This window comes from Globicephala melas, chromosome 15 (assembly GCF_963455315.2).
Source record: "Globicephala melas chromosome 15, mGloMel1.2, whole genome shotgun sequence".
NCBI lineage: Eukaryota > Metazoa > Chordata > Mammalia > Artiodactyla > Delphinidae > Globicephala > Globicephala melas.
Window position 1 is genome coordinate 44,047,255 of NC_083328.1, and position 26,440 is coordinate 44,073,694.

General features: G+C 43.7%; 1 protein-coding gene and 1 long non-coding RNA gene across 5 annotated transcripts in view; one reads left to right on the plus strand and one right to left on the minus strand.

Annotated features, from left to right (window-relative positions):
- The window catches only part of NANP (N-acetylneuraminic acid phosphatase), a 13,228-nt gene extending 12,880 nt beyond the window's left edge, over positions 1-348 (minus strand). For both annotated transcript variants that reach the window (XM_030872524.2, XM_030872523.2), the window contains exon 1: positions 132-348. In XM_030872524.2, coding sequence (XP_030728384.1) covers positions 132-221 — 90 coding nt within the window. In that variant the 5' untranslated portion in view covers positions 222-348. The remainder of the gene's footprint in view (positions 1-131) is intronic.
- On the plus strand, positions 306-26,417 carry LOC132593461 (uncharacterized). 3 transcript variants are annotated; one of them, XR_009558996.1, is made up of 5 exons: positions 306-1,916; positions 21,392-23,063; positions 23,146-23,304; positions 23,587-23,776; positions 24,550-26,417. It is a non-coding gene; the product is annotated as an uncharacterized lncRNA (long non-coding RNA). The 3 variants fall into 3 exon arrangements; XR_009558997.1 differs by having other exon boundaries at positions 21,392-21,421; XR_009558995.1 differs by having other exon boundaries at positions 21,392-23,304.
- The last annotated feature ends 23 nt before the right edge of the window (positions 26,418-26,440 follow it).

The window sequence follows — 26,440 nt, forward strand, 5'->3', positions numbered from 1 at the left end:
GGGCCTCCGGGACCAGGGGCGCCGCCGCGGAGGGAGCCGACAGGGCAGTGGGCCGGCGGCCCAAGGGGGCGAGAGAGCGCGCGGGGCGGGGCGCCGGGCTCGCCGGAGGGAAGCAGTAGCCGGAACGTTACCTCCAACATGCCCTTCCGACTCGCCGCGGCCGTGTCGATGAGCGTGTTGTCCAAGTCGAAGAAGACAGCCCGCACCCGGCTCAGCCCCATGCCGCCGCCGCCTGCGCGACGCGCCAACTCGTAGCCGCCGCGCGCGCCTGCGCGAAACGGGCCGGCGGACGGGAAATACCGGGGCGCAGCCGCGAGGCCGCCCGACCCTTGCCCACCGGCGGGGAACTCCCGCGAGATGTCCCCATACCTGAGTGGCGCGGAACAGCGACGTCCCGCGAGACTTCGGAATCGTGGTCCTAGGGAGGGCCGGGGACTCGCCGCCGTCATGATGCTAGCGGTTGTCTGAGTCGCTGACGTGTAGGGGGTGGTCGGAAGCGCGGCTTCCTTCTTGGTGCCTCTCTGTGCTTGTCTCTTTTCTCATTTTGCCCTCCTTGCGTGAGGAGGACGTCGTGACTGCCCGCGGGAGGTTTTCTGCGCCTTGTGGCGACCGGGAGGAGACAGAACAAGGGGCTTTTCCGGTCCGACCGGGTGTCCTGGCCCACGCAGCTCAGGCGGCTTCCGAGCGTGGCCGGGTCGGGTGTGTGTGTGTGTGTGGTTACGAGTCTGCGGCCCCGCTGGATGGCAGGAGCCGGCTCAAAGCTGGGGGACGTGTTGGAAAGGTGTATCCTGGATTTTGGAGCCGTTGTTTGACGGCTCTGCCTGAAGACCGAGGGCTCCGTAGTGTCTGCCCGATGTTTTGTCCACCGATTTGATGGCTTTTCCTGAAGCCTTGCATTTTCCGGTCTCTGGGTGTCTTTTTTACTTGGATGATTTTCAGGTATAGCCAGAGGGTGAGGTACCTAGAGAGTCTGTTAAACCTGCAGAAGGTCAGTAACAGTTGTTTGCTTTCTGCTGTTAGCAGAATAAGGATCGTGGAACTAATCTCTAATCTTCTGTCCAAATTGTCTCTGTTGGGTAACCTTACCGAAATTTGGACATGTGGTCATCATCAGTGACCAGAAATTGTCTATCAGGTAGACCAGGGCCACCGGCCAAATCTGGCCTGCCACCAGATTTTGTTGGATCTGTGAGCAGGGTGGTTGTTAACATTTTTTAAAATAATTGAGAAAAGAATCAAAAGAAGTGTATTCATGACACGTGAAAATTATATGAAATTCAAATTTTAGTGTATATAAATAGTATTTATGTATTGTCTTTTGCTGCTTTTACAATAGCAGAGTTGCATAGTTACAAGTGAGACCATATGGCCTGCAAAGCCTAAAATATTTACTATCTGGCACTTTGTAGAAAAAAATCTGCCCACCCCTGAGATGCATGATTAACAGTTGGGCTGCTGGTGTTCAGTACCATCAGATCAGTTGTCTTTTTGTTAATAGGTTTTTATTCTGCAGTGGCAGACTACAGTTTCCATGTTTTGGAGCAGAATCGCAGGTGACCTCTCTTTGCTACTGTGGAAAATAAATGAATACCCATGCCTCAAAAACATGACTGTTGATGTGCAGGGCTAGTCTATCAATTTTGGTCATTTAGATTAGCAATCGGCCAAAATTATGAGTGCATTAATTAGAGTTACTTTTTTTAATTGCCTGAATTGTAAGAATAAATTTAGCATAAAACTGCATATGGGCACATGAAGTCTATAGGATTGCAGCCGTTTTTTGTTTGTTTTGTTTTTGTTTTTTTTTTGACCACACTGCGAGGCATGTGGGATCTTACTTCCCCGACCAGGGATTGAACCTGTGCCCCCTGCATTGGGAGCGTGGAGCCTTAACCACTGGACCGCCAGGGACGTCCGTATCCTTTTTCTGATGTGCATATAGTTTATTGAGTTAGGCACAAATCCAAAGTCAGAGAAGGTGCAGCAGTCTGCATGTATAATCAGTCCTCTTGACTTAATGGGTTGGGTGTTTGACAGGTTTCTTTTTGTGACAAGTACTCTAATGGCATTCCATGACCTGTCCAACTTGGCTGCTTGAAGGGAGGTGATGGCCAGGTACAGTACACTGACAACTTTAGTTCCTTCTAATTAAATGTCTCCAGGCTTTAGGTTGTTGCAGTTGATGTTTGTGAACCAGTGAATTTTCCTGTATGCTTTTAAGGTGGTGAAATGTACAGGCTCCTCATTATAAATGAGCCTCAGGTTATTAGTACATTACTTAACTGGTCAGCTTGACAGATTTAACACTACTACCTAGATGTTTTTGTATTTCCAGGAAGCAAGGTCTAAATAAAAGATTGGTAATTGTGAGACTTGGTCAAGGAACACAAAGTGAAAACTAAACTGCAACACTTGTCTCTCCTGCGTCCTGCAGCATGGCACCATTGCTGTGCAACTGCTGCTACCCAACATTGATCCTGTCTTGTCCTACCCTAGGGAAAGTCTTTCCCAGACCCTTCCCACCCACCTCTCCTGTACAAGTTCATTACAACTCCATGACTTCAAAAGAGAGGCTTGCCCTGTGGTTTAAACTTTAAAGGTTTTCTCAGAATGGGGCATTGCTCAGTTGAGGGGCAAGGTGGAAACAACCAGAAGAGAATTTCACAGGCTCCCACTACATCTACCCAGCTATCATCAGCTATAACCACCTACGCTGCCTGATAACCTTAAATGAGCCACCTCTGCTGCCTTCTGTGGCTAGCCCTTTCAGCTGTTTACTGGATTCCTGCCCCTACTTAAGGACATCTTTTCAGCAATTCTTTCCTCCTCTCTTTTACATCAAAATTTTCCCATCTGTTGGATACACCCCTCTCACTCACAATACTTTATTGAAAGTACTCTTGCCAAGTCACCAGTGACCTTCAGCTTGCTAAATCCAATAGCATTTCTGGCCCCATCTTCCTTCTCTTAATCAGCAACATTTCACGTAGCTCGTCCTTTTCCCCGCCTTGGCTTTCAAATTTTCTTTTCTGCTCCTGACTACTCTTCACAGTCTCCTTTGCTGGTTCCCCCTCATCTCACTGACTTTCTGTGGTTCAGTGGCTCCAGGGCTGCCTAACTACACTCACTGCCTTGGAGAATCTCATTCATTCACTTGCATGACTTTGAATACCATCTATATATTATATGCTGATGACTCATAAAATGCTATCTCCTCTGATCCCTTGAGAATTAGCTTGGCCAGAGAATAGAAAAATAAAGCCAATAAACATTTGAGAGGTGGTTAATCACACTTGTATTTTAAGAAATGCAAATCCAAACTACAGTATGATGTCACTGTTAACATATAGGATAAGCAAAAGTTAAATGTCTAGGGCCTCCCTGGTGGTGCAGTGGTTAAGAATCTGCCTGCCAGTGCAGGGGACACGGGTTCCAGCCCTGGTCCGGGAAGATCCCACATGCTGCGGAACAACTAAGCCCGTGCGCCACAACTACTGAGCCTGCGCTCTAGAGCCTGTGAGCCACAACTACTAAGCCTGCACACCTAGAGCCTGTGCTCCACAACAAGAGAAGACACCACAGTGAGAAACCTGTGCAAGGAAGAGTAGCCCCCACTCTCCACAACTAGAGAAAGCCTGCACACAGCAATGAAGACCCAACGCAGCCAAAAATAAAATAAATAAATAAATTTATTTTAAAAAGTTAAATGTCTAAGTTATACCTCAATATTATTAAAACAAAACAAAAACTAAAAACAGCTTGCTGTACAACCTGGTCCATCTGATCCCATATATGTTACATAAAGTAAAAATTATTCTAGGAATTCCCTGGTGGCACAATGATTAAGAATCCGCCTGCCAATGCTGGGGACATGGGTTTGATCCCTGGTCTGGGAAGATCCCACATACTGCGGAGCAACTAAGCCCGTGTGCCACAACTACTGAGCCCGTGTGCCACAGTACTGAAGCCCACACGCCTAAAGCCCTGTGCCCTGCAACAAGAGAAGCCAATGCAATGAGAAGCCCGCACACTGCAATGAAGAGTAGCCCCTGCTCACCGCAACTAGAGAAAGCCTGCGCACAGCAACGAAGACCCCATGCAGCCAAAAATAAACAAATTTATTTAAAAAATTATTCTAACTCATTAACACATGATTTTTTTCCTCTGCAAAATGGAGATTCCAATCCTAACTTGCAGGCTGGTTGAGAGGGTAAAATATGGCAATGATTACCTGGGACAGGACAGTTGCTCTGTAAATGCTACAATCATTTCCCACAAGACCCTGTCTATACCAGGAGTGCATCAGCCTGAATAAAGTGCTGAGAGAAGGAGTGCTGGGACGATGTTGCAAGTGCCCTGAATGAGGGCATAAGATCTGGGGAATATTCCTTGTGAAGAGGCCTAGTTGACCGAGAACCAGCTGAGGCTCTGAGCCCCTAATGGGACAGTGCAGGTCACGAGATGTCAGACATGAGCAAAGGACACCCACCATTGTATTGAGCAGAGAAGGCACTACAGGAAGGCAACAGGTTAGGAGTACCCACCAGAGGCTGGGCTGTCCTCCCTTTCCCTAGCAGAGAGTCCTCTCTTGGGTGGGCAAGGCATTGGAGGAAGTAGAGCTAGAGGCTAAAAAAGGGTGTGATCCTGAGAATGTCCCTGGAAATTCCCAAGCCTGGGGAATGGCCTCCTCTTGTTTTAAAAAAAAAGAAAGTATTAGTCCTGTCAGAGAAGAAAAGAACTATGGGCAGCTTCCTAAGAATAGGCCCAGGGAGTAGGTATCAGAACACAGCCTATCCTGACATGATACTGACTCTGAGCAGAAAGTTTGTCCTCTTTGTGCCTCTGAAATAATGAGGTTTTACTATTAGTAATATTTAACACTTATTGAGCATTTAATATACACCATAGATGGTTCCCAGTGTCGTACAAGATTTCCTCATTCAATCCTCACAACGATCCTATTAAGTGGTTATTTTTTTAACCATCTTTTTCAGATGAGGAAACTGAGAGTTTAAATACGTTTCTCAAAGTGATGGAGCCTAGGTCTGAAGTCTCACTGTAAAGGCCATGCTCTTAAACCAGTTGGTCCAGAGTTTCTGCCCAGCCCAATCTTTGAACTTTTGCAACTTGCCTCCCAGCCTGGGGGCTTGAGAGCAGTTCCCCCTTCCACCTGTTGGGAAGGTGTTTCCAGCCTGGCACCTGTCGACTTAAAAAATATTCACAACAGGTCTTCCCTGGTGGCGCAGTGATTGAGAGTCTGCCTGCTGATGCAGGGGACACGGGTTCGTGCCCCGGTCTGGGAAGATCCCACATGCTGCGGAGCGGCTGGGCCCCTGAGCCATGGCCGCTGAGCCTGCGTGTCTGGAGCCTGTGCTCCGCAACGGGAGAGGCCACAACAGTGAGAGGCCCGCGTACCGCAAAAAAAAAAAAAAATTCACAACATAAAAGTTGAGAGTTATGTTTTATTTGGCAGGAAATTTTAGGACTTCAAGCCCTGGAGGCAGCATCTCAAGTAACCCTGAGAGAACTGCTCTGAGGAGGTGAGGTGGGGGGGAGCCAGGTTATACAGAAATTTGCAACAAAGGGCAGATAGTCCAAACGTCAAAAGATTATTGTTGGGACTTCCCTGGTGGCGCAGTGGTTAAGACTCTGTGCTCCCACATGCATGCTGCAACTAAGAGTTCGCATGCCACAAGAAGCCGGTGAGCCACAACTAAGGAGCCTGCCTGCCGCAACTAAGACCTGGCACAACCAAATAAATAAATAAAATAAAATAAAAAATAAAATTTCTAAAAATAAAAAAGATTATTGTTAATTAAAGCACACCAGATATCCCAAGTTAAGGAATTTAGTGCTTTTCTATGTATGGGAAGATGCAACAATCTGGGCTCACTGAAATCATTGCTTTGATGTGCACCGCAGCTGTCTGGGTATCCTGTGTTTTCACATCCTGAGTTTCCTCAGGGCTCACCATAGGGAGTGATGAGTCTGATGGCTGCTAGATGGCAGGTATTCTTTCCTTCCTGAGTTTCCTTAGGGCTCACTGGCTAACGTTGGAGGGCCACGATCTCTGATGTCTGTGACTGATATGGCAGGAAATATTCCATTTCTCAGACGCTCCTCTTGGTCAGGAATTCAACCAATATTTGGGAAACATTTCATGACCAAATTTTGTCCTGTGGCGCTGGGAGGTTCATCCTAGATCAGGCGAAAATTCCTGTTGATATGCTACTCCAGGAGCTAATTTACGGATTAGGCCCTGTTGATAATTAAAGATTCTCTGGATCCTCTGTCTTACTAGTCTGTTATGATGCAGGAAATGTTTTCCCTTATGGCTTCTTCCCATATCTAGAATCACACTATTACAATTATTCTATAAGAGTCATAAATGTGATCTATTTTCTCAAGATGTTTAGCCATCATCAGTTTTGTTGGAGGCCACATTGAGTACTGTAAAAGACAACAATCTTATAAAATAGACAGGATATAAGTAATGTAGGTAGTAACATTACAAAGTCATAGTGCAGCAGGAAGACAAATCATAAACAATTTGGAAACAAAGAACAAATTAAAACAATCATTAGTGTAATTAGTTGTAATTAGTTGTAATCCAGCTGCACCAAACCATCAAATCCACAGGAGAGCCAGCTGGAGAAACCAAACTCTGGAAGGATCAGGTGGAGAGAAAAAGATAAATGTTTCCTCTCTGTTTACAAAGGTATACTTTATCAACTTGTTGTAGGTCATAGCATAAGAGAAAAGGTTTTTCTGGAAAACAAAGCTTTAGCTAGTGTATTTTCAAAAAGTCATAAAGTTATAAATCATACTCATCAGTTCATTCAGTCTCATGTAATTAATTCCTGTTGATCTGGATGAAGTAATCAGGTTTTCCATTAGAGTTTTGTCATTTGTTACCCAGTTCATTGGTATTATCTAGATCTATCAGAAACTTGTATTCGTTTCAAAAGTTCTCTTTATGAGTCTTCTTGAAAATCTTCATTTTGTAAAAGCATCAATGTAAAATAATGATTGTCTATAAAAGTTAAAACTTAAAATAGCATGGAAAAGATTTGAGTACAGTGCAATTAGCAGGAAACCTGGATATTTCTGTGACATAACATTTTTGGATAATAACTAGAATTATGACTGATAACATTATATCAGGACATATCAGATATTAGGGATTCCTTATAAATTTTGGAATATCTGTATTAATAACATTTATCCATAAACTATAACCTGAGGTTCATCTCCAATCACTTGACAATGTTTCTGAAGTAATTAAACATATCAAATAAACTTAGTTTAACATTCCTCTCTGAGATGTCTCAGAGATGTTCCTTTGAAGCATCCCAGAGTCAGCTGGAGGCTAAAAGAGCTTTAGTTCGATTTGATATTTGCGAAGTTTGTTTAAAAATATCAGAAAGGTTTTTAAAACACAACAGATCATAGGTCTCTATAAAACAATACTTATTCATTTAACCAAACTCACAAATAGATTACTTAAGGGCACAGAAACTCACACAATCTGTTATCAAAAAGGAGCACTCTAAGAAACTTTGTTCAAATTCCAGTCATGTACTACCTTACTTAACAAAATCCATTTACTTAATTAACTTCAATCTAAATTTAGTTAATCCTGACCATGTATGCAATTTTTCCTTAATAAAATGTAACTCCATTCCTCACACCTTCTTTACTGAAAACACACATTCTACTTTCGTACTGTATACTGAAATGCTTCCTATTAGCTTTAATTACGTGTTTAAATTAGAATCCTCAACTCTTCAAAACCTTAATTTTTAGTGAAAACTAAGAAGTAAGCAATTATGAACTTTCTTTTACATTAGCATTCTGTAGATTGGTGAACATAAATACCAGTGGTAATTTCTAAATACATTCATTTTCTTATAGAGGACATCTCAAGGCGGCACCAAACATTTTCATTAATAGTCCTAAATACCTTTAGTTTCTCTATTTAGTAATTGATGTGTCAGTATCTTATTTTTTTTGCAATTATATAGCTATTCAATAAACCTCCATCACTTAAATTAGCACAACACTAGAACTTTAAGTTACCAAATATCTGTAAAGATCATCTTAAGTAGACATTTCTAAAATATAGTTTGAAAGAGTTTACCCAAAATCTCTTGTCTCATTTACGTATAAAGTCTCATCAAGTTATTTTCCTTGCAACAAGATATAAGGTCTTATTTAACATCTGTTAAACCTAGGTACAATAAAGTATTATACTTAATGACTCTAAAGACATGTCTATAATAAATAGATCAACAAACTATAATACCAGGTATCAAATTAATATTGAATATTTCCCAGTTCACGTGAACCTGAAAGTCATTCTGGCTGGTTTCTTTATATTTAATTTGTAAGCGCTTTCTTTTAAATTAAATAGAGCTCTTTATAAATTCAACTTTGATAATACCTTCCAGAGGTAGAGATATCTCATATGTATAATGTGCACACAGACATATAAACAGACAAAACTAGAGATCTCATGGCTTCACTTAAAAAAAAAAACTTAATTATGAATCAGGTATTACAATATAAACTTACTAGTTTACAAAGAACAGTTGGAATACATTAAAGTTGCTTGCTCAGATGACCAAGGCTTTGCTATTTGTAAAGTTCGGCTGAGGTAGCATTCCCAGCGGTTTGAATTTTAAAAGTACCACTTTGTCATTATTTTTTCTCTTGGTTTCAGGTCTTGCCTGACTGAGCTAATGAGGCTCAGTCCCAGGTCCTCGGGCCTGTAGTTACATTTCTGGTTTGTAGAGATTGGCAAGAGAAAGACAGTTGCTTTTAGTTCCCCAAAGAACAGGTCTGTCACCAAAAGGATACAAAAAGATTGATTTGTCCAACTATGTATTATATCAGTGAGAAAATTTCTAACTAACTGAAGTTTACTATGTCAACTACAAATTGGCACTTGCCACCTACTTCTACAAGGATTAAATCATGTGCTGCTGCAGCTGATGACTTTCAACACCCCCTGAAAGGAGTTCAGGGTGGAGAGCAGAAATGAGGTGCTCTGTGCTCTGGGAAAAACTGGCAGAACAGGTCTTCAGATAGTTAGATACTTTAAGGAGCTGATTTTATGAGCCCAATTCTTATGTCTCCTCATATGTAGAAAAGCACTAAAATCTTTCATGGTGATGTCTGCTCCTCGTGACTAGCAGTAACCCTCAACAGACTAGCAGAAACCTTCGGCAAAAAACATGTGCTTGATTGCATGTACTCCCCCTTCACCAAAATCACATATATACTGACCTTTCCCCGACCTGTTTGGAGCAGTTTCTCAGAGCTATCTGAGTTACTGTCTCCCAGGCTATAGTCCTCATTTTGCCCCAAATAAAACTTAACTCACAACTCTCCCGTTGTGCATTTTTTTAATACCACAACGAGGGCTTCCCTGGTGGCGCAGTGGTTGAGAGTCCGCCTGCTGATGCAGGGGACACGGGTTTGTGCCACGGTCTGGGAAGATCCCACATGCCGCGGAGCGGCTAGGCCCGTGAGCTATGGCCGCTGAGCCTGCACGTCCGGAGCCTGTGCTCCACAACGGGAGAGGCCACGACAGTGAGAGGCCCGCGTACCGCAAAAAAAAAAAAAAAAAAAAAAAGACCACAACGAGTTCTATGTTCTAGAACTTCAGAGTATAATTTATCCTGCCTTCAAAGGCTTGTATGAGGCATTCAGGAAAGACCTTCTTTCTGAGTTTACAAGTTAAACCCAGAGCAAAATCACTGTTTTTTTTTTTATTAGCCCTTGAATGTTAGTTCCCAGTTTTTACTTATTTGTGTGGCTCAGGTAACCCTATTCGTTAGGGGAAGCACTGACTGAAACCGCCCACCCTGGCCAGGCCCAATAGTAACCACTTGCATGAGTTATCTTAAGCAGGAGGTCCTGGTAAGGAATGCAGAACTAACAAGATACCATCAACCGGAAGAATTCGGGAATTCGGGAAAGGTCAAAAGGAGAGGAGACGCCAGTCCATATGTCCTCCCAACCTCCCAGAATCCTTCTGGCTGGAATCCATCTTGGCTGAGCCATGCATGAGCCATCAGGAAGGACCCTGAGTCAGAATGATTGGCCAGAGACAACCTGGAAACGAATCCCATCACCATAAAACCCAAGACTGCGAGCCATGTGGCAGAGCAGTCATTCTGGGTTCCCTTACCCTCCTGCTCTCCGTCCGGTGCCCCTTCCCAGTAAAGTCTCTTGCTTTGTCAGCGCATGTGTCTCCTTGGACAATTCATTTCCGAGTGTTAGACAAGAGCCCACTCTCGGGCCCTGGAAGGGGTCCCCCTTCCTGCAACAGTTGGAAGAGAAAGTCTCTCCATCACTGTCTGGCTGCTTCCTCCTTGTCCTCTCATCACCCGACACCTCTCTCCAGTTCCTTTTTCCTGCTCAGATCGGCCCAGGGAAGAGCAGCAGATTTGAAGCACGTCCAAACAAATAATGGGGGAAAAAAATCAATGAGGCAACAGAGTGGGGGAACGTAACAGCATTCTCCATGTAGGCTGAGAACCCCCTGCTCTAGCTATTTTTCCTCCACCAATTCTTGTAGACCGATGCTGTCCAATAGAACTTTACACGATGCTGGAAATAATTCTACGTCTGTGCTGTCCAATGCAATAGCGCTAACTCCCTGTGGCTATTGAGTACACACAATATAGTCAGTGCAACTGAGGAGCTGAAATTTTAAAATTGTTTTTAATTTTAATTAATTTACATTTAAGTAGCTGCATGGGGCTGGTAGCTACCAGATTGACAGCACAGTCGCCTGGTAGGGGTGGGGTGACCACTATCACATCAAGCTGGTTTAGCCACCTCTTATGTTCCTTTGAGGCGTGTCTGGTGGCTCTTGTTAAATGGTCTTCAGACTTAGGGTTTGCATTTGTTTTATTTCATTTTTTTTTTTGGCGGCCCCGAGCAGCTTAAGGGGTCTTAGTTCCCTGACCAGGGATCAAACCGAGGCCCTCGGCAGCAAAATTGTGGAGTCCCAACCACTAGACAGCCAAGGAATTTCCTGTTTTATTTCAGAGACAAGGAAAAAAACCCTTCCAGTTACCATCCTGATATTTAACAGATGAACTGTCTATTCTTCAATCTCAGGCAATTCTCAACTTGCATACTGGTCTCCTTCCCCCTTGCAATGAATAAATACTCTTGAACTTCCCTCTTCCAATTATGCCCTCTTTTGTTCCTTCTTTGCTGAGTTACCTTTAGCATGCCAATGCTGCGTTATATTTCATCCTTTAAAACATCTTCTGGACTTCCCTGGTGGCCCAGGGGTTAACACTCCGTGCTTCCAATGCAGGGGGTGCGGGTTCGATCCCTGGTGGGGAACTAAGATCCCACGTGATGCTTGGTGTGGCCAAAAAAAAAAAACCCAAAAAAAAAAAAAAAAACCCAATAACGACAACAAAAAAGCTCAAACAAACTTCTTCTCTTGACCTCACTTTTCCCTATTTCTCTGCTCCCTTTTATAGTAAAACTACTCCCAAAGAGTGGCCTAATTCTCTCCACTTTCTCAGCTTCTGTTTGTCCTTGAACCCACTCTAATTGGACTTTGACGCCAAGAACCCTACTAAAACCTCCAAGTTACCAAAGCCAGTGGTCAATTCTCAAGTCTCATCATGCTCACGGCAGCATTTGCCACAGTTGATCACACTATTCTTCTTGAAATATGTTTTTCCTTTGTTTCTAGTTCACCGTCCATTCATTGAACAGCTATTTATTGAATATTACTTGAGAAAATTGGGAAAGACTTTGAAATGGGGGGTGGGGGTTTCTAGAGTGTCCTTCCAGATTGCCTCTGAATTTTCTCTGCCTTTCACTGACTTTGAACTAGTTCATAATGCTGTAATTTATAGAAAACTGATAACAAAGCAAATTATTCTTGGCCATACACATGCTAATGAATTATGTTCTGTAGAATGCAATTAGTTATTGCCCAATAGGTAGATCAATTTTGCATTCATTTGGAAATTCGCTTTAAGTATTCCTTACTGCCTATATGTATATGATTCTTGGAATTCTCTTTTGAACCAATTGTAGCCTCTTACTCGTTTTCTTATTAATTAATGAGTTAAAATCTTAGACTCATTTTCATTTTATATTTCTTTGTGAGTCATGATTTTATCTTCATTAAATTTGTCCTTGAACAGCTTGGGCACCATTTTTTTGTTTTTGTTTTTTTAATTGAAATATAGTTATGTTAGTTTCAGGAGTACTACATAGTGACTACATTTGCATACATTATGAAATGATCACCATGATAAGTCTAATAATCATCTGTCACCATATAAAGTTAGTACGATATTATTGATCATATTCCTTATGCTGTATATTACATCCCTAGGGCTTATTTATTTTATAACTGGAGGTTTGTACCCCTTAATCCTCTTCACCTATTTCACCCCAACTCCCACCCCCTTAGATTCTTTTTTCTCCCACCATAATTTTCTTCGGGCCTAGAAGAGTGCCTGGCACACACAGTAGGTGCTCAGTCAGTATTGTTGAAAAAACCTTGGAGCCACTAACTTAATAAAGGGCATCAATTAAAAACTTGCGGCTAACGTCATGCTTAATGGTGAACAAACCTGAATGCTTTCCCCCTAAGATCAGAAAAAAGACAAAAATATCTACTCACCACTTCTATTTAACATTGTACTAGAAGTTCTAGTCAGGGCAATTAGGCAAGAAAAACAAATAAAAGGCATATCCAGATGAGAAAGAAAAAAGTAAAACTATCTCTTTTTGCAGAAGACATAATCTTATAGAGAAAACAGCTTTAAAAAATTGTTTTAAAGATTTTTTTGATGTGGATCATTTTTAAAGTCTTTATTGAATTTGTTACAATGTTGCTTCTGCTTTATGTTTTATTTTTTTGGCCGCGAATCATGTGGGATCTTAGCTCCCCAACCAGGGATCAAACCCGCACACCCTGCATTCGAAGGCGAAGTCTTAACCACTGGACTGCCAGGGAAGTCCCAAATCACCTTTTTCTGAAAAAAATTAACTAATTTTTATTGGAGTATAGTTACTTTACAATGTTATGTTAATTTCCACTGTACAGCAAAGTGAATCAGCTATACCTATACATATATCCCCTCTTTTTTGGATTTCCTTCCCATAGAAAACACCTTTTAAAAATTCATGAAAAAACTATTTGAGCTAATAAATGAGTTTGGCAAGGTTGCAGGATACAAGATCAATATACAAAATCAACTGTATTTTTATTTACTTGCAATGAGCAAATCAAAATAAAATTATGAGAATAATTCCATTTATAGTAACATCAAAAAGAACAAGATACTTAAGAATAAATTTAACCAAGGAATTGCAAGACCTTTACACTGAAATTACAAAATATTGTCTGAAGAAATTAAAGAAAAACTACATAAATGGGAAAAACTCATGGTCACGAATTGGAAAATTTAATATTCTTAAGATGGCAATTCTCCCAAAACTGATCTATAGGCTCAATTTAATTCCTATCAAAATTCCAACTGCATTTTTTTGCAAAAATAGACAAGCTAATCCTAAATTTTATGTGAAATTGTAAGGCAACCCAAATAGCTAAAATAATCTTGAAAAAAGAAGAACAAAATTGGAGGATTCACACTTCCTGATTTAAAAATTCACTGTAAAGACACTAATCAAAACTGTATTACTGGCATAAAAGTAGACATACAGATCAATGGAATAAAATAGAGAGTTCAGAAATAAAACTCATACATCTATGGTCAATTGATTTTCAACAAAGGTGCCGAGATTATTCAATGGGGAAGGAATATTATTTTCAACAAATGTTCCCGGGGCAACTGAATACCCACATGCAAAAGAATGAATTTGGTCTCCTACCTCACACTAAAACTTGTGGAAGGAAATTGTGTTGGGGAGCCCATAGCTGGTGTATTAAATTCAGAATACACAGATCGGGACTCCCCTGGCAGTCCAGGGGTTAAGACTTGCCTTCCAGGGCAGCGGGTGAGGGTTCGATCCCTGGTCGGGGTGCTAAGATCCCACATGCTTCCTGGCGGAAAAAACCAAAACATAAAACAGAAGCGATATTGTAACAAATTCAATAGAGACTTAAAAAAAAAAGAAAAGAGGGCTTCCCTGGTGGCACAGTGGTTGGGAGTCCGCCTGCCGATGCAGGGCACACGGGTTCGTGCCCCGGTCCGAGAGGATCCCGCATGCCGCGGAGCGGTTGGGCCCATGAGCCATGGCCGCTGAGCCTGCGCGTCCGGAGCTTGTGCTTCGCGGCGGGAGAGGCCACAGCAGTGAGAGGCCCGCGTACCACAAAAAAAAAAAAAAAAAAAAAAAGAAAAGAATACACAGATCATGACCTGCTGCATGAGGAGGCACAAGCCACCCATGGGGGTTGGCAAGTAGCTCCCTCAGCATCCAAGCTCCCACTTTGGGGAAATGAAACCCCAGGGTCATTTTCATTGAAGGCACAGTTTCAATACACTCACATAAAGGAAGTTACAAGATTTATTACTTACAAATCCCAGAAATGGGGGAGGGGGGGACACAATGAGCTAGGGGAAGGGCAGTCCTCCACTTCAGGTTACAAGTGAGCCGGAGATAGAGAGCAGGGTAGTAAGCATCTGTTGGTTGGGGCAGACTTTTCTCGGGTTCAACTCTAAGTGGTCATTTTTAGTAATTTTCCTGGGAAAAACAAAGTGGGAAATTGGGGTGGGTATCCTAAACTCAGATTTTTATCTAAATGTCCAGACTCTGGGTGTGAGCAGGATTGTCATACTGTAAAACGCCTCAAAAAGTCTGTTTTCTCATCACAGAAAACTGGGTATAGGGCTTCCCTGGTGGCGCAGTGGTTGAGAATCCGTCTGCCAATGCAGGGGACACGGGTTCGAGCCCTGGTCCGGGAAGATCCCACATGCCGCGGAGCAACTATGGCCGTGCACCACAGCTACTGAGCCTGCGCTCTAGAGCCTGCGAGTCACAACTACTGAAGCCCGCGCACCTAGAGCCCGTGCTCTGCAACAAGAGAAGCCACCACAATGAGAAGCCTGCGCACCGCAACGAAGAGTAGCCCCCTCTTGCCACAGCTAGAAAAAGCTGCGCACAGCAACGAACACCCAACGCAACCAAAAATAAATACATAAATAATAAATTTTTAAAAAATGGGTATAAATCTTCATGACCTTGGATGAGGCCATGGTTTCTCAAGTATGACACCAAAGCACAAGCAGTAACAAAGAAAAGAGATAAATTTGACTCATCAAAATTGAAAACTTTTGTGCATCAGAAGGTACTCCTACAACATTTTAAAGACAACCTGCGTAATGGGAGAAAATATTTGCAAATCATATATCTGATAAGAGTCCAGAAACCAGAGAATATAGAAAGAACCCCTCCAAAAAAGATAAACAATTCAATGAGAAACCAAATACAGCACTTGAACAGTCATTTCTCAAAAAAAGATATACAAACGGCCGGGCTTCGCTGATGGCGCAGTGGTTGAGAGTCCGCCTCCCGATGCAGGGGACATGGGTTCGTGCCCCGGTCCTGGAAGATCCCACGTGCCGCGGAGCAGTTGGGCCCGTGAGCCATGGCCACTGAGCCTGCGCGTCTGGAGCCTGTGCTCCGCAACGGGAGAGGCCACAACAATGAGAGGCCCGCGTACCGCAAAAAAAAAAAAAAAAGGTATACAAACGGCCAATAAACACATAAAAAGATGCTAAATACTGTTAGTTATAAGGGAAATGCATATAAAAACTACAGTGAAATATCACTTCATATACAAATACAAAAGTAAAGCCACCAACAGGGAAACTGAACCCAGGACCCCTAAAAGGCTGGGGCCAGCATTTCTACCAATCATCCCCATAAGGAAAGATCTTGGGCTAGGTTGAGGCTTTGTTAAGACCCAGAACTTTGCCTTCATGCATCCACTTGGACCAGCTCATGCATTTGGTAGACCCTGTCTCTTCGGGTACATTTTCTGTCATGAATGAGATCTGAGCGACTCTCGGAAGCATTACACTCAGAGGCAGGGAAGGAGGGCTCGTTTTTGCTATATAACAAACCACTCTTAAACTTAATGGTTCAAAACAACATTTTGTTGCCCACAAGCCTGCAGTTTGGGACGTTCTTGGCGGGGACAGCGCATCTCTTCTCCACATTGCTCCCCTGGAGCAGCTCAGAGCTTGGGGGTTGGAACTTTGAAGCCTCACTCATCAACATGGTGGTTGCTGCTGCTGCTAATATTGATGATTGGTGGTCAAGGCTGACTGTCAGCTGGGCTTGTGGCCAGAACATTTACAGTGGCCTTTCCATGTGGCTGGTGACAGGATTCCCAGGTCAAGGATCCCAAAAGGGCCAGCAAAAGCAATGCAGTCCTTTATGACCTTGGAAGTCACATAGCATCACTACCACCACCTGGATGCAAAGTGAAGGAGGAACAGAGACCCTCCTCTTGATGGAGGAGAGTTTATGCCCATTGAAAGAAGAGTATGGGGGAGGGTGGGACATGATGATGGGACCATCTTTAGAAAATACAGTCCTTCACTGAGGGCATGAGATTTAGATTCCTACCAACTACCCATATCGTGGTGTGTGTGTGTGTGTGTGTGTTACGTTTCTCCTTTAACCTACTCATATCCATGGGCTCCCTTCTGCCTGGAGCCTGACCTTGGAAAAAGCCCCTTATCTTTCCATATCCCAGGCTATGTGACACCTTGGAAGGTGTCAGCCTTTATTTAGTACTTGTTAATGAAATCTGCAGAACTCTTAGGGTTATAAATCATGTGCCGAAAGTTTTGGCTTTGTGCTTAATGGCAAAGCTAAGACGAAATGCCTTCCTCTTGGGTTCCCAGCACATCATTAATTTGCATTAGAAATATTACCACTCAGCAGTTTCCAAAGTTTTCTCTTTAATAACCCTTTCATCCCATTAGTACACTTTATGGATCTCTTCTCTCTCTCTCTCTCTTTTTTTCCAGAATGAAGAAATCCAAATTATCTTCCTCTGATTACCCTGAAGTACTTACTTATTCCAAGATTCTGCTTTTGATGGTTCTCTCCTCCAATCAGGCAGCCTGCTGAGTCTCCTTCCTTTAGCCTACATGCCAAAGATGTCACAAAGATCAAATGAGCTTGGATCACACACATGGCAGGGTCCTAGCAATAACAAGCTTATCAGTTAGGAATTCATTGGGCTGCAAGTAACCAAACTCTCAGTAGCTTATCGAATAGTGATTCATCTGTTTCACATAAAAAGTCCACAGATGGCTCTTGCTTCTAGTAGTGATAGACTAGCTTATTGCCCACCAACACCCTCACCAAGAACAACCCCAAAAGCTGGAGAAAACATATGAAATATGTTTGAGTCATCAGAGAGCTACCGAGGCAATGAGGACTTGCAGAGCCAGATCCCAGAAAGAAGGGAAGTGCAGAGAGGGGAGTCCCACTAAATTATTACAACTGAGGTTGTGTGGACACTAGCCTATCAGAATGGAGCAGAGACCTGAGGACAGATGCGGTTCTGGGCATGAAACTTGGAACTGTTAGAGGTCTTGGTGATCCCAGGGGAGGAGTTGTGAGGCGGGAGTGGCAGTGAAAGGACATTTGAAGAGCTTAAGGACAGTGACTATTTACCAACCAATAAAGCATTGTTTCAAAAACTTAACTAGTACCAGTGAATCTAGGAAAAGTTAATTACCTACCATAAATCTCTGAGAGGCACAACCATTTGTTAAATCCAGGTATATCAGAATGTCATTTTTATACCAGGTAACAAGTCCAACAAATTTCTGAGTGGCTTTGATTAAATCAGGTGAAGATGAGAAAAGGTACTGGAACTTCTTATGGGAGAGTATGGCCCAAGGCTTAGGAAAGCACCAAAGAGCATCCCCGCCTCTTCATTCATTTGGTCATGGGACAAATGTGCATTGCCTGGGGTCTGCTCCAAGCATTGGTGACCTATTACACTTGAGACTAGGAAAACTGAGGAGTTTCCCAAACCTGGGTGTCCTCCCCAGCAACCTGCCAGCCTCTGCCATTCCTTCCTCTGGCAGAAAAGCACCTGTGCTAGTTGTACCTGTGAAACGTCAAGTTCCTGGACCATAACAGGTTAAAGAATGGCTGCTCTAGTCCCCAGTCCACCTGTCCCCTGGGGAAATGGGATCCAGGTCTGGCAATCTGGAACACGGGAGCAGGTGCTGTGAAGAAGCAGGGCACTTAGTTGGGTCGTGCTAGGAAAGGGGTTGGTTGGGAGCTTTTCTCCTGTTTAAATTTGAGGTGGCGTTGAGGACCAACTTAACTGCACAGGGAGCAATTACACATTTGTCTTTGAGAATAATTATTTCTAAAACTGATGCATGAAGTTTTGAAGCTTTAAAAGAAGAAATAAATCTCCACCTAGAACAAGCTTCCCCCCTATTTTTCTTAAAAATAATCCTATTTCAAACTGTTTTTATCTTTCCCATTATATTTTGGTTTGACCTTTAAGTAAAGACCTTTCTTAACCTAGCAGCCATTTTATTCAGCTTCCTGACTTGAGAAAATATTCCCTGCCTGTTGAGTACTAAGGTGTTAAGCCAATGTTTGCCTCAACTTTGCTTCAAGCATAATCTTACCTTTTATTTTATTATTATTATTATTATTATTTTTGCGGTACGCGGGCCTCTCACTGCTGTGTCCTCTCCCATTGCGGAGCACAGGCTCCGGACGCGCAGGCCCAGCGGCCACGGCTCACGGGCCCAGCTGCTCTGCGGCATGTGGGATCTTCCCGGACCGGGGCACGAACCCATGTCCCCTGCATCGGCAGGTGGACTCTCAACCACTGCGCCACCAGGGAAGCCCATAATCTTACCTTTTAATAAGACACACTCAAAAGGCTGCAGTAGAAGTTTTTCATAGCTCAGAATCCTGTTCATACCAGGAAGGGGAGGAATTGAAGAACCATCTTGTTTGAATAGTAAGTCCCACTGCAATGAATCTGAAAGCGATAGGTGTCTGGAAGTCAAATATTATTCCATTCTCCTGCAGGGATAGGAGCTTGCAGGGGATTCTGACCATAGACACCTTGGAATGTTTGCCACTCTGAAGTGGGAGTAGCCTGGGACAAACCTGAGCTGTTGGGAGGGGAATCTTTTTGTTTTGGCTTTTTTCTATTTTGGGGGGTGGGCTGGGATGGGGGCCTGAGGGGAAAATCCCAACATTTCTACCATTCTGCCTTCAACCATCTCTTCCCTGAGTGGAGAAGGAATTGCAAATCTTATTGGTCAGAAGTTGAGATGCTCACTAAGCAAGTTCTACTAGTGCGTGGGACCACTGGGCTTGGAAGACATACAGCTCTGCCCGACCTTCTTTTTCGCCTCCTGCATCTTTGCACACCAGGCCTTCTTCCTACGTTCAGTTTTGCTTCCAGCTTCTCTGGAGAGGGCCTATCTGTTAAAGATGGAACCAGTCATCCTTTTTGTCTTGGTTTAGGTTTCCCAAGAAACAGACCCTGAAACAAGGATAGGAGTGGAAGTAATTTCTTTGGGATGGTGATTCCAGGGTTCAAGATAGGGAAGTGGGAAAGTGAGGCAGGGAGGAGAATACAGTCACAAAGGGTGTGTTATCAAGGAAGTCATCCCTGTGGGCACTTGGACCTCAGTTTCACTTGGGACATCTAGTGTAGACTATACATCTAGGAGTTATCCCCTCCAAGGGTGGAGTGCTGATAAATGACACACCAACTCCCATCCATCACTTGTTAAGGTATCCTTTTATGGGGTGTCAATCCTCTGATACTTCCAGACAGCCCTGAAAGTGTAGAGCCAACTCCACTGACCAGAAAGGCCATCAGGCAAAGAGATGCAGTTGTCATGGGCCAGGTGTCAGGAGCATCTGCTCTGCTTCCTCTCTCTATTGCGTGACTTCTCCATTTGTAGTTGAGTGGGATCCACCATTTGTCCACACGGTCAGTGGAATCCTGTGCCACAGACCCAGGTGACCGAGACGCAAGGAAGCAGGAATGCAGAAACCTTACTTCCCATCAGAGCCACGCTCTCCAGTCCAGCCTGTGCCTCAGAAGCCCTGTACTAGAGATGAGGGCATCTTTGGATGCTTGTCCAGTGGTTAATTAAGCTGATATTTTGCAACTCACTTGGTTCTTTCACCTTGTGGCTGCCCCTTCCTTGTCAGGAGTCTCGGGAGGGGAGAAGGCGTGGAGTGTAGGATTTGCAGGACCCAAACCCAAATTCCAGCCTGTAGTGTGTATGTTAGCCATCTTTTGCTTTCCTGTTTTTCAGATTGTCCACTTTGAAAATTATAGTATTCTGTTATGTGAAGGCAGGAGATTTTACAGAGAAGGGCAGGAATGTTTTCTTTCTTTTAAACTTAAATTCAATAGCAGCTTCAAAAAAAAAAAAAAATCACAGCAGCCCCGTTCAAGCTCGTGAGCCATGACAAGCAGAGGTTAAGTGTGGATTTCATTCAAAAGTCTACATTCATTTATGCTTCCTCTGTGAGATAAAGTAACCAATTTCAAATTCGGCTGTAGGTCTCCAATTACGTATCTTTTTTAAACAAACCCACAATTCTAACAGATGAGAGCTGTGTGATATCTTTCTCCCCTTCTCAGAATTGAAGTGCACACTGAAAAGTCCATCACACATTTAGCTATCAATGTTTAAGTAAATTCTTCCTCTATGGAATGAGAAATGTCAACCTTAGGCTAAATGTGCTGTGTTTAAATTTTAATTGTAGCCACAAATGTACAAAGACTCTATAAATATACCTGTGTGCCTAGGAAGCTCTCCCAAGAAAGGTTAAACAGGATGACAATAGCAAAGGAGAAGTAAAGGGGAAGAGAGATCCCCGTTAGGTAAAGGGAGCTGGTGCTATTGAAATTGACAATGCATGCATTACTGAAGGGTAAGAGAGTGCTATTTTTGCTTGAGAAATAATACGGTATTATAATCATCTTCTGGAAGAAGCTGTAAAGCTAGGAGGACATGATAGCTGTTTGGAAAGCAATTAAGCAGTCTCCAAGTCCTCTAGGACTGAAAATAAATGCTGGAAGAAATGCAAATAGCTTGCAGCCCCCATCATGTGTCAGCCCTTCACTAGCCCTGAGCCCTGCCAGAGCTGATGAAGGGCATTTGGTGAAATGTTACATGGGAAGCAGGGGCATGCAGAGCTAGAGCATGAAGCAAAAAGACTGTGTTTAAGATCATGGAGAAAGGGATTTGCCAATGGTCATTTGTAACAGGCTGATTGCAAAACGGATGTTCTCTGTGCTGTGTCATAAGGTGTGGGGTATGCGTGTCAGGATAAGTTCACACAGACCCATTTTTCAGGTATCCAGCTCTACCTAATGGTTCCTTACAAAACAAATACAACCTAGAGTGGACTCGGGAAACAAGCACAACCGAAGGTAATTGCTTAGGCCTTCCTAGGATTTGTTATTCTTTCAAACTTCATTTATCGATGAGTATCACCCCTTACAGTAGACTTTCTTAACCTGGACGCTATTGCCACTTGGTTCTGGATAATTCTTGGTTGGGGGCTTTCTTGTACTTTATAGGATGTTTAGAAGCATCACTGGCTTCTGCCGACTAGAGGCCAGTAGTGCCCTGCTCCAGTTGTGACAATCAAAAATGTCTCCAGATACAAATGAACTTATTTACAAAACAGAAACAGACTCACATAGAAAACAAACATGGTTACCAAAGGGAGAAGGGGGTGGGGGAAGGATAAATTAGGAGTTTGGGATTAGCAGATACAAACTAATATATAGAAAATAGATAAAAAACAAGGTCTAGGGCTTCCCTGGTGGCGCAGTGGTTGAGAGTCCGCCTGCTGATGCAGGGGACACAGGTTCGTGCCCCGGTTCGGGGAGATCCCACATGCTGCAGAGCGGCTGGGCCTGTGAGCCATGGCCGCTGAGCCTGCGCGTCCGGAGCCTGGGCTCCACAACGGGAGAGGCCACAACAGTGAGAGGCCCACGTACCAAAAACAAAACAAAACAAAAACAAAAACAAAACAAGGTCTTACTGTATAGCACAGGGAACTCTATTCAATATCTTGTAATGACCTAAAATGGAAAAGAATCTGAAAAAGAATATATATGTAACTGAATCACTTTGCTGTACACCTGAAACTAACACAGCATTGTAAATCAACTATACTTCAATAAAAAGAAAAATGTCTCCAGACATTGCCAAATGTCTCCAAGATTGGGGGATGGGGTCAAAGTACCCTCAGTAGACAGCCACCCTATTAGATCAAGTAGAAATCCAGACTTTCTTTCCTTTAAACTTATTCCAGCGTGGTGCCGAGGACGGCCTGTGATCTTGAAGCTAGGTTGTCTGGCTATAGATCCCTGTCCCTACATTTTACAAAAAAGTGATCTGGGATGCTGAGTCTTATGCCTTCAGCCCCTGGAGGGGGCTGTGGGTTGTCTTAACTGTTTTCTAGAGAAGCTTCTACTCTGAGCTCAAGGTGCTATTGCTGCTTTCCTATATAAATGAATTAAATCAACTAAAACAATCTATAAACTCTGCAGGGCTCCATATGCAAGGAAAACATGAAAAATGAGTCTGAAAGTGAAAAGTCAGTGATGCCCTAATGTGTGAATTTTAAAATCAGTTGAATTTATTACAAGGTCAGCAGTAATGGTGTATTAATACCCTGATCTATGCCATGGGACAAGCAGATTTTTAGCGTGTGTGTGATGGAGGGGAGGGGTGGAGTGTGTAGTAGAGTCCATCTCAGGAGGCGCCCCATACTGTTGATTCTGAATGCTGTGAAGGACGCTCACGCCCTGACTTGCAGACTCAAGTTTAGAAACTTCTCTCTGTAGGCCAGATCCCAAGTTCACCAGTAGATGGCACCCTGGTCCCACCAAAGTTTCTCACTGACGCACACCAGAAAGTTTCAGGGTCCACGGAAGTAGGTTGGGGAGGAAATCAGAGACGAGATTAGCCTCCTCTTGGTCACAAAGGATAAAGTAGGGATAGGATGCTGTGAGGATGAAGTGAAATGGAGGACCTTGTGCAGAGCTGGGGCTACAGAAGGTAAAGTTGGTGCACCCCCGAAACACCCCTGAACGCCACTGCAGTGTTGTTCATGCATCTCAGCACCTATGGCCTCTTCCAGTCTGCTTTGCCCTAAGGTAGAGAGAACCAGAACTGCCTGGAGATGACGTCCCACCACTGCAACACTTAAACAATGACCAATGGGCCAGAAGAACGCTCAGCTTGCCTTGACTCGGTCTGGATGGCCCCCGAAATGTCACTTCCTGCACCTGAGCCCTGGGTGGGTGGAGGCTGGAGCAATGGCTTCAAGGCCTTGCCTGGTTTGCTCCTTGTTGAACTGCACCCCTCCAAACCGTCCCCCCTGTCTCCCCCTGCCGCCTTCCTGTTGCCCCTGTCTCCCTCACCTGCTTCCCCTTGGAAGTCATTCTTCCATAAATCACTGTACATGAAACCTCATCTCAGGGTCTGCTTCTGGGGAACCTCATCTAAGACACTGGTTTACAGTTGATGCGCAAAAAAAGTTGGTTCCTTTCCCCCATGATCATCTATCTGTCTGCTTCAGGTAACAGTGGGATTTGGGAACTCAATTACCCAGAGTGGCCCCAGCGCGCCCCTGCCTTTTCCTGAAGGAGGACCAGCATCGCGAGTCTATCCAGCTGACCTGTTCTCTGTCTGCTGTCCCTCTGAGCCCGGCTGAGGCTGGTTCTGGGAACCAATGTGTCTCTTGTGGTCCTTGGGAGTCAAGATTCAAGGTTTTGTCTGCTGATCCATTTATGCTGGCACTGATACTAGTAACCTGAGGCTCAGGGAAAGATCCAGGAGCAGATTAAACGACGCTTCAGTCATTTTGGAGTCAGGAGGGGCAGAAGAGAGGAGAAACAGCAGGAGAGCATTGACAAGGGCTGAGTGACAGTGGGTCCAGGGACCCTGACTCAGGCTTTCTGTCTTGGGTTTGTAGAAATTGAAAAGCTGGCATGCAATTTTTTTTTTTTTTTTCCAGCTTGACATAGGATGGCTCAAACAAATTAACATTCCCATCTTGACTGACTCATTTGGCCAGAATAAATTCACATGCTGCAGCAAATAGGAAAAAGGGAGAGAGAGGGTAAAAAGAGATGGGGGCGGGGCGGGGGGAGGAGGGGGAGATGTTAACAACACAAGCTCATTTTTTACCTCCAAAATACACTGGCTTTAGCGTAGCACACTCTTGAGAAAAATGATTAAAACAATTGCTCACATGTGACAGAATAGTCATTTCCATTTAGAAAAATGTTTAAATCATGGGTTGGGGAGCCTTCCCTGTCTTTATTAATAATGGGTTAGAGTGTAGGTTATATAAAGTGTGTGGATCAATAGATCATTTTCCTGATTAAGTTACCGCTACACCACTGTATTTGTAGGTGATACAGCTGAGAAGACGTAGTAGCATGGAAAGGCCTTTAAGTCACGAAAATTGTATTTCAAGGGTAGAACATGGAATAGTATTAGTTTGTGTGATTTTCCTTTCTCTCTTTTTTTTTTTCAGCATTTCAGATAGATAAGTCTGCTTGTTGAAGAAATGAGATTTTTTTCTTCCTAGTGCTGGCTCCTATGTCTTCTTTCCATTCAGAGCTGAAATACCCACTCCCTCCAGAGATTTGTTTAAATACTACATGAACTAGCTTCCTATTTCCCTGTATTGAACTGGATCCATGAAGGCACAGCCAATAAACACGAGAAGCAATAAATGCCCACACTTATCAAGGGTCAGGAGCGCGTGACACCCAAGGCACTGACACCTTCAATTTGCCTTTTTCTAAGCCTATGAAATATTCTAGGCTTTTCGAAAACTTGACTGCACAAAACCAGCTGCTGAATGTAACCACACTGTGAACGACGAACTAAGTCAACTGTGACTCAAGTATTTTTCGCACAAACTGTGTCTTCACAAAAGCCACTGGGGCAGGGAAGGGGGTGGGGACGCTAAAATATGGATGCTGGTGGTAGAAGTTGACTGGAGGCCTGACCATCCTGGCAATCCCCTCAGTGACTCCGTTTCACTTTGCCATTTCACATAGCAAGTTGGAAGAAACCCTTGTTAGGCCTGGTTAGGAAAGGGTCTTATGAATTCACGGCCAGGAATGGAAAAGATGGATCTCTAATCTTAATATCTGATGGGGATTCTGATTTACCTCTTGCAGGTTTGCAGAGAGCAAAAGCAGCTTGCCTGGGACTCTCCTGGCAGTCCAGTGGTAAAGAATCCGCCTTCCAACGCAGGGGACGCAGGTTCGATCGCTAGTTGGAGCACTAAGATCCCACATGCCAGGGTGGGGGGCAACTAAGCCCATGTACCGCAACTACTGAGCTCGCACGCCTCAACTAGAGAGCCCATGTACCACAAACTATAGAGCCCATGCGCCCTGGAGCCCGCTCCACAGCTAGAGAGAAACCTGAGCAGGCCACGCGCCCTAACGAAAAAGATCCCGCACGCCACAAAAAGATCCTGTGTGCTGCAACTAAGACCCAACGCAGCCAAAAAAAAAAGAAATAAGGAAAATAAATAAATAAAATTAATATTTTTTAAAAAAGAGAGAGATTTACTTAAAAAAAAAAAAAAAGCAGCTCGCCCAGCCACCAGCCCCTTGAACAAGAGGTATGACTTTTAACAAAAAGGAACGCTATTACATTAGTAATATGCTGCCCAGGGGTGGGGAGAGATGAGCTCATGGTGCTTTCAGCAGGTAATCAAAGCCTTGCCTTAAATTGCCTTTTCTTGCCTTTTGCTGAATGTTTGTTCCAGGGAAATAGCCAAGGGAGGGAATTCTGAAGCCTGTACTCTGAAAATGAGGTGCCTTGCAGAACAGTGGACTCGTTAATTGGGTCAACCTTAATAGTTTCTGCAGGACTGCAAGAGGTTTACCCCAAAAGACCTCTAGCCACTAATTTATTAGTCATCCCAAGGATATGTCACTATTGCAGGCACTCAGAAGGAGCGGCTGAAATCAAGTGAAGTCGCTCTTAGCTGGGCATCAGATAGGGAGAGTCTGATGGCCTCCTGCCATTTGCAACATCCTTTGAGGACACAGGAGGGTGAGAGAGGGAAGAATTTGAAGAAAGAGAGCACTGAGGCTTATAAGGGGACAATATCTCCCTGGTGCCCAGGTATTTTTAAATGTTTCTTTGACAGAGCACCAGAGACATTTCCCTAGTAATGAAGGCAGGGAAGAGGTACCATCTCAGACATTAAATATAACGTTTGTCAAGCTTGTGTGTGTGTGTGTGTGTGTGTGTGTGCGCGTTTGTCAAGCTTGTGTGCGCCTGTGTCTCTGCATCTTTGTGCTAAGTATTTGCAGAATGTCTTGCAAACAACTTCAAAGAACCTAGGGAGAAAAACAGAAGTGTTCTGGAAAGAAAAGGTGCTCAAGATATACTTTTGG